The sequence below is a fragment of the Muntiacus reevesi genome, chromosome 4, assembly GCF_963930625.1.
Source record: "Muntiacus reevesi chromosome 4, mMunRee1.1, whole genome shotgun sequence".
Lineage (NCBI taxonomy): Eukaryota > Metazoa > Chordata > Mammalia > Artiodactyla > Cervidae > Muntiacus > Muntiacus reevesi.
In genome coordinates this window covers 94,548,321-94,559,208 of record NC_089252.1, presented here as the reverse complement: position 1 = coordinate 94,559,208, position 10,888 = coordinate 94,548,321, and the positions used below count along the sequence as shown (strand labels likewise).

Sequence of the window (10,888 nt, the reverse complement as noted above, 5' to 3'; positions counted from 1 at the left end):
GCAAAGAACGTGTGCAATGTAAGGGTTTCACAAATAGTTTCCCATTGTCAGTTAAGCCAGGGACCAATCTAGATACCATCTTTAGCAAAAGAGAGTTTTGGGAAGTGAGCAGTGTCTACAATCACCATGTTGGTGACAAAATAAAGTCATATACTATCACACACGATACTTTTTGAGTGCTTAGGAACTCAGGTTCTGTAGGTAAATCCTAACTACTAAGTTGTATGAAGCAACAATCCAAAAACTGTAAGGAACTTGGAAAGGATTACAAACTACATCATCAACCAGAATACATGCAGAGTCACTCACTGACTGGTTAGCCTTTTCATTGAGTTAAAAGTATGTCTAACTTCACATACATCTCTATCACCAAAAGATAAGTTTTGAGGCTATTTTCATCTTAAGTTTAACAGCATTGTATTCTGGACTCCTATTTTAAAACACTGGTCACTGTAATTTTTATACTTGTGAGGTAGTATGAACCACATGTTTGGTAACTTTATAATTAAAATAGAAGGCCTTCTCCATTTTAATAGAGAAAATACTTCTTCGTTTTGATTGGAAAATAAACCAGGACAATAAAAAGGAGTAGAATACTGATTGGAATGCAGAAAATCCTCCTTAAAAAAAAGTTCAGTGTTATTTACTGAGGATTTCTCTGATTGTCAGAGGTGTGCTAATCACTTTGCATTTCCTTTCACCAACTCTATGACATCGGCCCCTTCAAAGGTGAGGAAACTGATTCTTTAAAAGAGGTTAAGGAACTGGCCCAACATTACACCATTAGGAGACAAGGAAATTCTTGGCTTAGCAGGTTGTGCTTTATCACCAGGGTTCCATGCAATACCATGCAGCTCAAACTTTCATGTGCATTTATATTACATGGGGATCTTGTTAAAGGCACATTCTGACTCAGTAGGTCAAGAGTGGGGCTTGAAACTTTGCATTTCTAATATGCTCTCCAATGATGAGGTGGCAGTTGCTCTATAGACCGGATTTTGAGTAGCAAGGCACTATACTACTGAAAGACCATCATCTCTTCCCTTTCAACAGAATGGTATGACAGTTCATTGCACTGGGAGGCAGACACTCTTACTTGGTTACATGACCCTGATACATTTGAGACAACACAGAGACAAAGATATCAATCCAGAAGCAATCGTGGTTATGGAATGCATACATTTCCATGTATTTTTACAGTAAAAATGCATTAAAAAATCTTTCACAAAAGAAACTTAAAAAATACAAGTAGGGTGTTAAGTCCTCCCCACAACATTCTTTCAGGCATCAACTGTCTCATGGGTGGGAGGGGAGTTCCTAAAGGGTTTGATTTAATCATACAAAATATTCATTCATATCATCTCTCATCAAGACATTTACATGAAGTGGGGAACTAGGGAAAGTAGGCTCAAAAGAATCAGTCTCCAATTTAAGGTTACAGTAGTTCAGAGAAAACTATCTTTCTGCTTAGTGTATAGGCCCTGTACAGTACGATATTTTCAAAGTATGAAACTCAGACACTGCCACGCTAAAAGTCTTCACGGATAAAGCCAAGCCCAGGTGGGTAGCACATAGAGTTTAACATGTCAAACATCTCTGACAACAAGAAAGACACTGAGATGTTAACTTCAGGATCCACTCCAAAAATCCACCTCTTGATTTCATTTATTTAAAACTCTGGACCACAATGAGAGCATCGATCATTTAACATCATGGATTTGGCTAGAATAAGTGGGAGAATTCCTAGCAGTGGAGCCTTAGGAATAAAATCCCCAGTTGGCTCTTAGGAAATTGATGAAAAAAGAACATCATTATTCAGTTGTGTTCTCCCTCACCATATTTCTATAGCTCAATGTATGCTCTGTATGGAAAACTCTGAAGATAAAAATAGCAGTCTCAGACTTTTCCCTCTTTTTTAGCTACAGAATGTACATTGTGTCTGTTCCAGGAAATATCCACAGAAGGACAGCTACTCATTGTAATGTGGTATAAACCCATAAGTCAAATAAAGCTATGAACAATGTAATATTTATATATGCATAGTGTTTTATAAAAAGATTGGCCCACATACTGCTTTTTATCAATACAGAAAGAGCATCAAGTCCACAGCACACCGCAAGAAATGAATGAAGAACAGAAATGCAAACAAGTGCTTAATAATTCACAAGCAGGCTCACCATGGAGGAAATGATGATACTCAAATCAACTAAAGCTTTAGAGAATTACTTATATAGTCTCCCATTTTTAAAACAGCTTTACATACCTGATTTAGTTTACAGTAAAATATATCCCAATGAATCAATTTGTTCCATATTCAGAAATATAAACACATGTCACATTCCTCACAGCTAATTTTTTTGTCATAAATTCTCTTTTATACAAGAAAAAAAGGCAACAGTTGTTTGTTTTTAAAACAGGCTCTATTAATTACAATTTTTAACTCTGTACACAATTGGCTGGTTTTCTCCATTTTTTTTTCTTTATCCTTTTTTTTTTTTTAAACAGTACCATGAGAACAACAGTGATTGACTTGCAAAGTTTTGTGTCTGTATGGAAAATGCAAAACAGTACTACGGAAATACGCAATGCATCATAAGCAGCGATTTGTTGCAGTGGTCCAACAGGTACAAGCAAAGGTTTTGGCTCAGCTAGGCAGTAATTCATTTCAACCACAACCTGGGGCTATAGCCGACCCAACCAAACCTCCTGTGAGATAGCAAAAGAATGTCTTCTATTAAAGAAAAATTTCTATAGTTTGTTCTGTCCAAAGATTCAAAGGACAGGGTCTTAAGTGCAGATGTTTGTCAACCAGATCTAGAACCAATGAAATTGAATCCTTCTCTCTCAACCATTTTCGAGATTTTTATTATGGTTCCAAAGAAAACTGGCATTTCTAAGAATGAGCATGCCCAACCCTCATTTCTTTAAATATCAACAGAGAAGTTCCTTCTACCAAGGTTTACTCCCTCCTCCCCAATTTGGCAAAGGGCTCATGATAAAAAGGGGAAACAACTTTCTGTACTAGTGATTCTTAGGGCTCCTCACACCGGCACGTTGTCTCCCATGCCGTCTACTATCCAGTCTCAAATCAGGCAAGACAACACCAAAGGTGTTTGCTGTGCATTCCTTCTAGTAGTTGAGAAAAACTTTCACGGCACTGCCTTAATGAGATTGTCATTCAATGTTGGTGATGCTAATGAATCTGAACATCTGTGCTTGGGCTGCATTTAGGTAATGGTGACCAAACTTCTCCTCTCTGCACCTTTCTATAGCCAGGGAGAGTACAAACTGCTTTCTGAACGGACAATAACTTGAGAACATAATATTTCTTTGTGCTTTGTGCTGTGTCCTTTAGCTATAAATATCCTTCATTTGCAACAGTAGTCTCTTCATACAGTTTGCCTAACTTTAGGATCATCAGCAATCCTCATTCATTCCAAAGAGTCCTCAGCTTTTACAAATATAACTTTTGCCTTTTTGCTTTTTTTTTTTATCAAAAACAAACAAACAAACAAAAAAACCCCCAAAACTCTTAACTAAACTACAGCACTACATCAGTACATAACAGTCTCCATCAAATTAATTAAATTTGATCAATAATTTTCCTTAGAGATAATGATCAACAGCCCCACTTAACCAGGAGAGAAAAAGATCACCCCCCCCCCAAAAGGGAACAATTCTTAACAATTCTACAGTTTATGTAGAAACAAAATTTATATCCCTTTGGGGGAAGCATTTAGCAAATAATTTCCCAAAAAAGTATGCATTTAAAAATACTTTCTTTAATATGATACATCAGGCACAACACTTTTCATATATATATTTTTTTCTTATAAGATTTCAAATGCATCAAATGTCGCTAGTCAGAGGATCATCAGGCTGACGTCAGATGCTTCATTGGGTAAGAAACTAAATGATTTCAGGTTTGTGAGCTTCTTCTTCGAACCTTTGACATGGTAAAGGCTGGAAATGTGCCGCAGGCTCTCAGATACTGAGGTCGGTGCTGCATTCTTTGTAAGGTCTTCTCCGCTGCTCCGGGGGATGTCTGCAACTCCGGCTGGCGTCCTGTCTTAGACTCGGCTCGTCCCTCTCCCGGTGGCTGCCTCTGTCCTCTTTGTTTCTTTTCTCCAGGGACCGCTCTCTCCTCCGCTCTGGGGACTTGGTCCGCCTCCGGTCGGTGGATTTGGCTCTCCTTTCGGGCGAGCTTCCTCTCTTGCGCTCGGGCGATCTTCTCTGATCCAAGAGTCTCTCCAGAGACCGCCGCCGCCGGCCTGGAGAGCCGTCCCTCCGGCGGGTCGGGGACCGCTCTCGCCTCCTCTCCGGGGAAACCTCCTTCCTCTTCTCCTGCTTCTCCCTTCTCTCCAAAGTGTTGTCAGCGCTGCGCGTGCCTTCCCTCCGCTTCTCCGGAGACCTCCTCTTGGGGCCATTGGTCACCATCCGCTCGGGTTGGGCGTCTCTTCGTCCCTCGGGTGCCCGGTCCTTGGGTCGGCAAGCCCCACTGTCGGGTTTTCTAGAAGTTCCGTTCCATGTGTGATGTTCATTGGGTTGTCTGCTGTGCTCTCTGCTGCCTCTGGGATCTCTCACGTGTGCCCGCTTTTCCCCATGTGGTGATGATTTGTGAAGATCGGGTGGGAAACTGGACTCCAATGATGGATGCTGTCGGTGGTCGGGGGGCCCGGCCCTCATTTCCGGAACACCTTGTGGACCGGTGGGGGGGCCGTTCCCGTCGCTGCTGGGGTCTGCCAGGAAGAGAAACGAGAGTAACAGTTTGGTATCAAGGACCTTGGCTCCTGTCCCCACCCGCCCTCTTGAGACCCCATTAGTCACAACAAACAAACAACTGTTAAAAGCAGTCAGAATCAAAGCCAAACTGACTCTTAAAGTATAACTGCCACTAGCCAGGGTTAAAAACTGGTATTTGTGGCTTTTGGCAGCTAGCCTACTATCTTTATACTCATATAGATCATTCAACTTGTAATATCAGTCACGAATTTAGTCTTTAAAGGAATAACCCAAGTAATCTGTCTAGAAGTATCAAAATGGCCTTCCCCCTTAGTATCTCCTGTTCTTTCTTTCCCCAGCCATCACCCTTCCTCCCTGACATCTCCCTCCACCCCATGACAGAAAATATTCCTTTGTTTAAAGATCGTTTTAATTTGCTTACAAAAATCTGGGCTGTTGAACTGGAGGGGCATGAGGGAACTTTGTAAGGGAATGGAAAGAATCTATGTTTTGATCTGAGTGGGGATTAAATGGGTGCATAGAGAGGTAGAAATTCACTGCTCTGGACCCTCAGGCTTTATGAATGTTACTGTAAGCAAAGTATACTTTCATTAAGGGGGGAAAAAAAAAAATCCAGGCTGGTGATGACAGAGGCAACACAGCCAGATGTTGAGGACAGGCAAATGTGACATTATGGGAGGGTCCATTAAACATTCTCTCTACTTGTGTGAGTGCTGTCCAACTATTTTCTTTATTTTTGCATATGTTTAAGGAACTGTTTTTAAGCTGTGGAGTCATCTGACAGATAAAAGGAAGTGGAAGAGAGGCTGTCAACTGCACGTTTGACATTACATCGGGTTGGCACAGAGGCACTTTTCTTGATGCTATAAAAGCAGCCATAATTACATCTAAGGTGTGGATTCACTGGGCAATTTTTTACAACCTTAAGACATCTATAGATTAAAAAGCAAAGGAGCCCCATAAAGGCTCCTGTTTATTGTTAAACTATCTGAAATGACACTGCAAAAACATTAAATAGCATCCTGGATTTATGAGAGTTCTTTTCCAAGCTTTGTCATACCTAAACCCATAAGTCATACATACTCTCCCATTCCAGGCTAGGCACCAGATATGACATGCTGCAGCATAGAGGACAAACCAGAGCCACAGTCACAGAGACTAAGAAATCACGGGTGCTCTTTAAGGATCTTTCATGAGTCAACAAGGTCAACATTAGGCAATTAATCTTTCACAAATGATCTCCCAAAACCTAGGGTGAGTTTTAACAAAAACAGGAACATAGCCTAAAGCAGGAATCAGTAAACTTCTTTCTGTAAAGAGCCAAAGAGTAAAATATTTATGGTTTTTGCATGCCACATAGCTTGTCACAACTGTTCATCTGCCACGATATGGCAAAAGCAGCCATAGACAACACATACAAGAAATGGGCATGGCTATGTGCCAATAAAACTTTACTTATCAATTCATAAACAGGCTGTGAACAAGATTTGGCCCCTGGACTGTCATTTGACAAGAGATAACTAAGTAGGAAATCTCATCTTCCTGTTCTAGCAGTTTTATCTCTCTAGGTGAGAGCTTTGTGATCTGAGATTTGTTCTTTTGGAATGCTGGGGAGATGTCTAGAAATAACACACACAGAGGCTTAAGAAGTCATTTTAAGATCTAGGTGAGGGAAGGGGCTTCAGTGACCATCCTAAATCTAACCTTGGGGTTTTCTACACCTATATGTAAGAGAAGGGAGAGTAAGGCTTCCAGAGTCAGTGGTGTACTTACAATTCAAAGAACGCAGGGTGCTCAGAATGAATTGCCAAACATATCAAAACAGAGCTAAAGCAGAAGCAATGAGGAAATTAGGCCACAGCACAGAAACACCTAGTATTGATTGAGCTACAAACCGTAGTTTGATTATGGCCCATAAGGTAGAAGCAAGCCTCCCCGAGCTTTTCATTTCTCATACATGCAGCGATATTAGGAGGTATCATCGCTGTAGAAGGGAGGGCCCAGCACCAAGAACAGTCAGAGAAGAGAGAGAAAGAGAGAAAGAGAAAAAGTTGAACATTTAGATTCCCTATAACAAAGAGGAAAGAAAAAAAAATCTGCATTTGTTAACATAGGGTAAAGAGAGTTTATTTGTCCAGTCAGACAGTCTAAGGCAACACTCAAATAAGGCTGCAGAGACCAAAATCAGAACAGTGACGTTTTCAGACAGCCGGATAAGGTGAGAGAACCCAGACAATGGATGCATCCTTTTTTTTCTTTTACTTTCTTTCTTTTTCAAACAACTGGAACAATGACAGGCTGGCATAGGAGAGCATTAACAATAAACAACAAAAGAACAAAGTTTCCTCCCTCCCCCTCCCCGCCCCCCAAGACCGCGGCAGTTAAATTAAGTACAAAAAACTCATTACAAAAATAGCCTCACAGAGAAGCAGGTTCCAATCAAGTCAGAAAAATATTGGAACTTAACATATTATAACCCATTTGTGACTCTAATCAATAGAATTAGAGAAATTTAGTCCCAATGACACATGGAGACGTTACAGTAGCACAACTCTGGCACATTCAACCCTTTTGGGAAAAAAAAAAACGGTGTATTGAAATGATCTTTATTTTTAGCCCAAAGAACATTGGTTAGTGTTGGATTTTCATCCTCAGTGCAACAGACATAGGTTTTGAGAAGGTACACAGGTTATTGATGATGACTCGCAAATGAAAGATCACATCCAACAGAAGCATAGGGAAGACAGAAAAGGGAGACAATGTTACACAGTTTCAGTGGCATCGATACACCTACAGTCAAGGTTTAGTACAGTGCACAGTTGTGGCATCTTAATGTTGTCAAAATACTTCCCCTGTGGTTGGGCATGTCTAAAGGGGCCTTGTCAGATACCCACCCCTCCCCCGCCATGGGCCCCTTATTATTTTGCACCTGTATGGATGTCCAACATCTGGGGAGACTCCTTCAAAGGAGTTCTCATTCTCCTTGAGCTGCATCTGAATTAAGGATCTCATCAAGTCCAAAATGCAACTGGGAATTGTGCCAAATGACTTTCAGAAAAAAGGGCAATAACAGATAAATCCCTAATAAAGGGGACCGATGTATATGGGGACCATTCAATCACAGTTTCTATAGAAACTTTTGTAGACCTTTGGTTGGGAAGAAGAGCCCTACATCTAGGGCATAGCTTTTTTTTTTCCTTTAAATTTTAAACAAGAATCTCAAATAGGACATAATTATTATAATATACAATATTTCGCCATCAGAACACTAAGCTATGTAAAGATCATTGCTGTTTAGTCAAATCATGTCTACAGATATGACAAAGGAACTCTATGCATAAGTTGGCTTTCCTCACAGGAAAGGTATAGTAACGTGTTTCCCTCATGATGGGCACTGGGAATTGATTTCATCCTTTATCATCTAAAAACATATGGCTAAAGTTTCAACAGTTTTGTTTGTTTTGTAGTTGTGGGCTCAGGTGGTCTGATTTGGGGTAGGGACCAGTGGGAGGGATGCAGAAGAACTGTATACACCTCCTTGATGCTGAGCAAGGCCCCCAAATCATCTCCAAAATTCATGCCTCTTAAATAAAGATATCAAGTAATCAAAAACGAGAGAGGAGAAAAAAAAATTGTGCCTCAACATTATCACTCAGGAAACCTGCTTTCCTGCTTCTTAAAAGGAGTAGAGTCATTTTGTGCTAACAATTGGATCTGAGAAACGGTTTGGCACGGTTCAAACAAACATTCCTTCGCTCTTGGTCGGACTAGACAAAATGTTCTCTCTGATTATCAGAAAGGGGGCTATATAAAGATCTCGTCTTAGACCATGCCCCAGTCCACGTGAGCAAGCAAAAGGATGAAATGTGTAGAGATTTCAGAACAAGCGAGGCAAATAATCACATGGTGCGAGAGGCTGGTAAGACACTGGTGAATAGGGAAAACAAAAAGACTTTCCTGCTGCAGTTCTGGAGACAAATTCATGGAGTCATGCCAGGGAAGGAAGGAATGTTTTCATAGTTTGACCCACCATATTCTGGGACTGAGCCGTCTCCCCGCTTCAGAAACAGACGCACTCTGCGGCCACCATTCTTAATCAGTTCTATAGCCCGAGAATGCTTCATGTTTTTGGTGGTCTCACCATTGATCTCTAAAATTTCATCACCAACCTGCCAAAAAGAGAGAGACAAGTGAGAAGATCACCAAAGGGTTTCATCAGCTATGGAGCTGCTTTATGATTTCAAATTCTTCCACTTATTGACTGACCAACTACTCATTGAACATGTTCCAAAAAAATCTTCTATTACTTAGGAAACAGAAATGAAAAAAAAACCCAAACTCTCTGTCCTCAAGGAGATGACATTCTAATATGGGAAATACAATACAACAGGCAACTTTAAAAAATACATGGTATGCTAGATCATGTAAGTGCTAAGGTAAAAAAATAAAGCAGAGGGAAATATAAGTTACTGAAGGAAGAGGATGTGGTCAATAGCTTCTAGAATGGCCCCCAATGATCCTTGCCTACTTGAATTCATATCTTGTGTAATCTCCTTTCCTTTGGACGTGGGTTGGAATGAATGACTTGCTTTTAACAAACAGAACATGGTAAATGTGATGAGAGGTCAAAGATAAGGTTACAAAATAATTTTGGCTTTTGCCTTACTGGCCCTCATTTGTCATCTCACTTGTCTATTCTGATGCCTGTTGTGAGATGCCCTACAGAGCCTATGGTACGGAAACGAGAGAAGGCTCGGGTCAACAGCCCAAGATGCACTGATCCTGACAACAACCATGAAGCTTTAGAGGCAAATTCCTCCCTAGAGGAGCCTTCAGATGAGTCCACACTCCTGGCTGATACACTTGACTGCTAATACGTTGGAGGTAAAGGAGTGAACAAGATAGGCCAGATACGTCCTCTCGAGAAGCACATATTCTAGAAGGCAGAAGAGAAAAGGATTGGTGCTGGAGTTTAAAGCACTGAATTCGAGTCCTATCACTTGTTAGCTAAGTGATCTTGGCTAAGTCCTCTACTTTTTTGCAGTTCATTTCCTCATCTGAGTAAGGGTAGGGTAACAACTCATGCCTACCATGTTGAAGTCCAATTAAATGTTACAGTATATCACATGAACTATATAACATGATACAAAATATCATAACAATGGTATTTCTTTCAATCAGAAACTTTTTTAAATGAGTAAAGGGAAAAGCAAAATCCATGTGTTTGGAAATATGAACAAAAGGACTATATACCACTGTATATGCACAAATTATGCATTTATATGTATAGAGGAAGGATATATAAGAAACTGGTACATAGTTTGACCTTGGAAATTATATTCTTACTATGCATCATTTTTTTATCTAATTCTAAAAAATCACATTCCTTGTCTACTTTCTCAATTTAAAAAAAAGATTATTTAAAAAATTCAGTCTTCAGAAATATAAACTTCAAGATTCTGTCTTAAGTTACAAGTGTTAAATTCCTCATCTTTGGTCACTTTTCCCCCTTTCTGCTCAGGACTCATTTTATTCACTTTTTTTCCTTTCCTGATTTGACTCTCAAATTCTTTTAATTCCTTCCAAATTGCTCCCTATGTATGTCTCAATCTATGCCCCCTAGATATAATGAGCAAATGATTTTTTTTTAATCATTTCATCTGCCCAGAAGAGCAACATATTCATACGCAGTAAGAGATATTAGATATCAAAACAGAACACAGTGGGTTTTTGGCATGTGTGCGTTTAAAATTTGCATTATTGAATACTACCAAATGATCTTGAATATTCATGCTATGGTGTCCTAGGCCCACTGTTAAGAAAGACAGTTAACTCATTCCTGAGGCCAGAGAAAGGTGGCGGTGACTAGAGAGAGACTGAATGGAGCTCACCACCCAGAACCTACAGAACCACGTGGCTTCCTGCTCTCAAAGCATGCTGAGATACCCAGGAATTCCAGGGAAGTAATACGAGATTAAGTACAAGAAATGGAAAATGTGATTGGGATTTGGAAATGGGATTCAGACAATATCCACTTTAGTAAGTTCATGGGTGATTTTAATCCTTTATTCACCGCCAGAGTTGGAAGAGCTCACCTAATTCTGGCAGATACATCTAAGCTTGAGGGAGAGATGAAAAGCTGTAG

At 40.2% G+C, this 10,888-nt stretch overlaps 1 protein-coding gene across 10 annotated transcripts in view; it reads right to left on the bottom strand.

Moving 5' to 3' along the window:
- Positions 1-1,175: 1,175 nt before the first annotated feature.
- Positions 1,176-10,888, bottom strand: part of MAGI1 (membrane associated guanylate kinase, WW and PDZ domain containing 1) — a 636,320-nt gene continuing 626,607 nt past the window's right edge. For 8 of the 10 annotated variants that reach the window (XM_065933320.1, XM_065933322.1, XM_065933325.1 and 5 more), the window contains 2 exons: positions 8,774-8,912; positions 1,176-4,739 (listed from right to left, as the gene is read on the bottom strand). In XM_065933320.1, coding sequence (XP_065789392.1) covers positions 3,985-4,739; positions 8,774-8,912 — 894 coding nt within the window. In that variant the 3' untranslated portion in view covers positions 1,176-3,984. Of the gene's footprint in view, positions 4,740-6,638; positions 6,728-8,773; positions 8,913-10,888 lie in introns of all 10 variants that reach the window. The other 2 variants (XM_065933329.1, XM_065933330.1) reach the window with 1 other exon arrangement.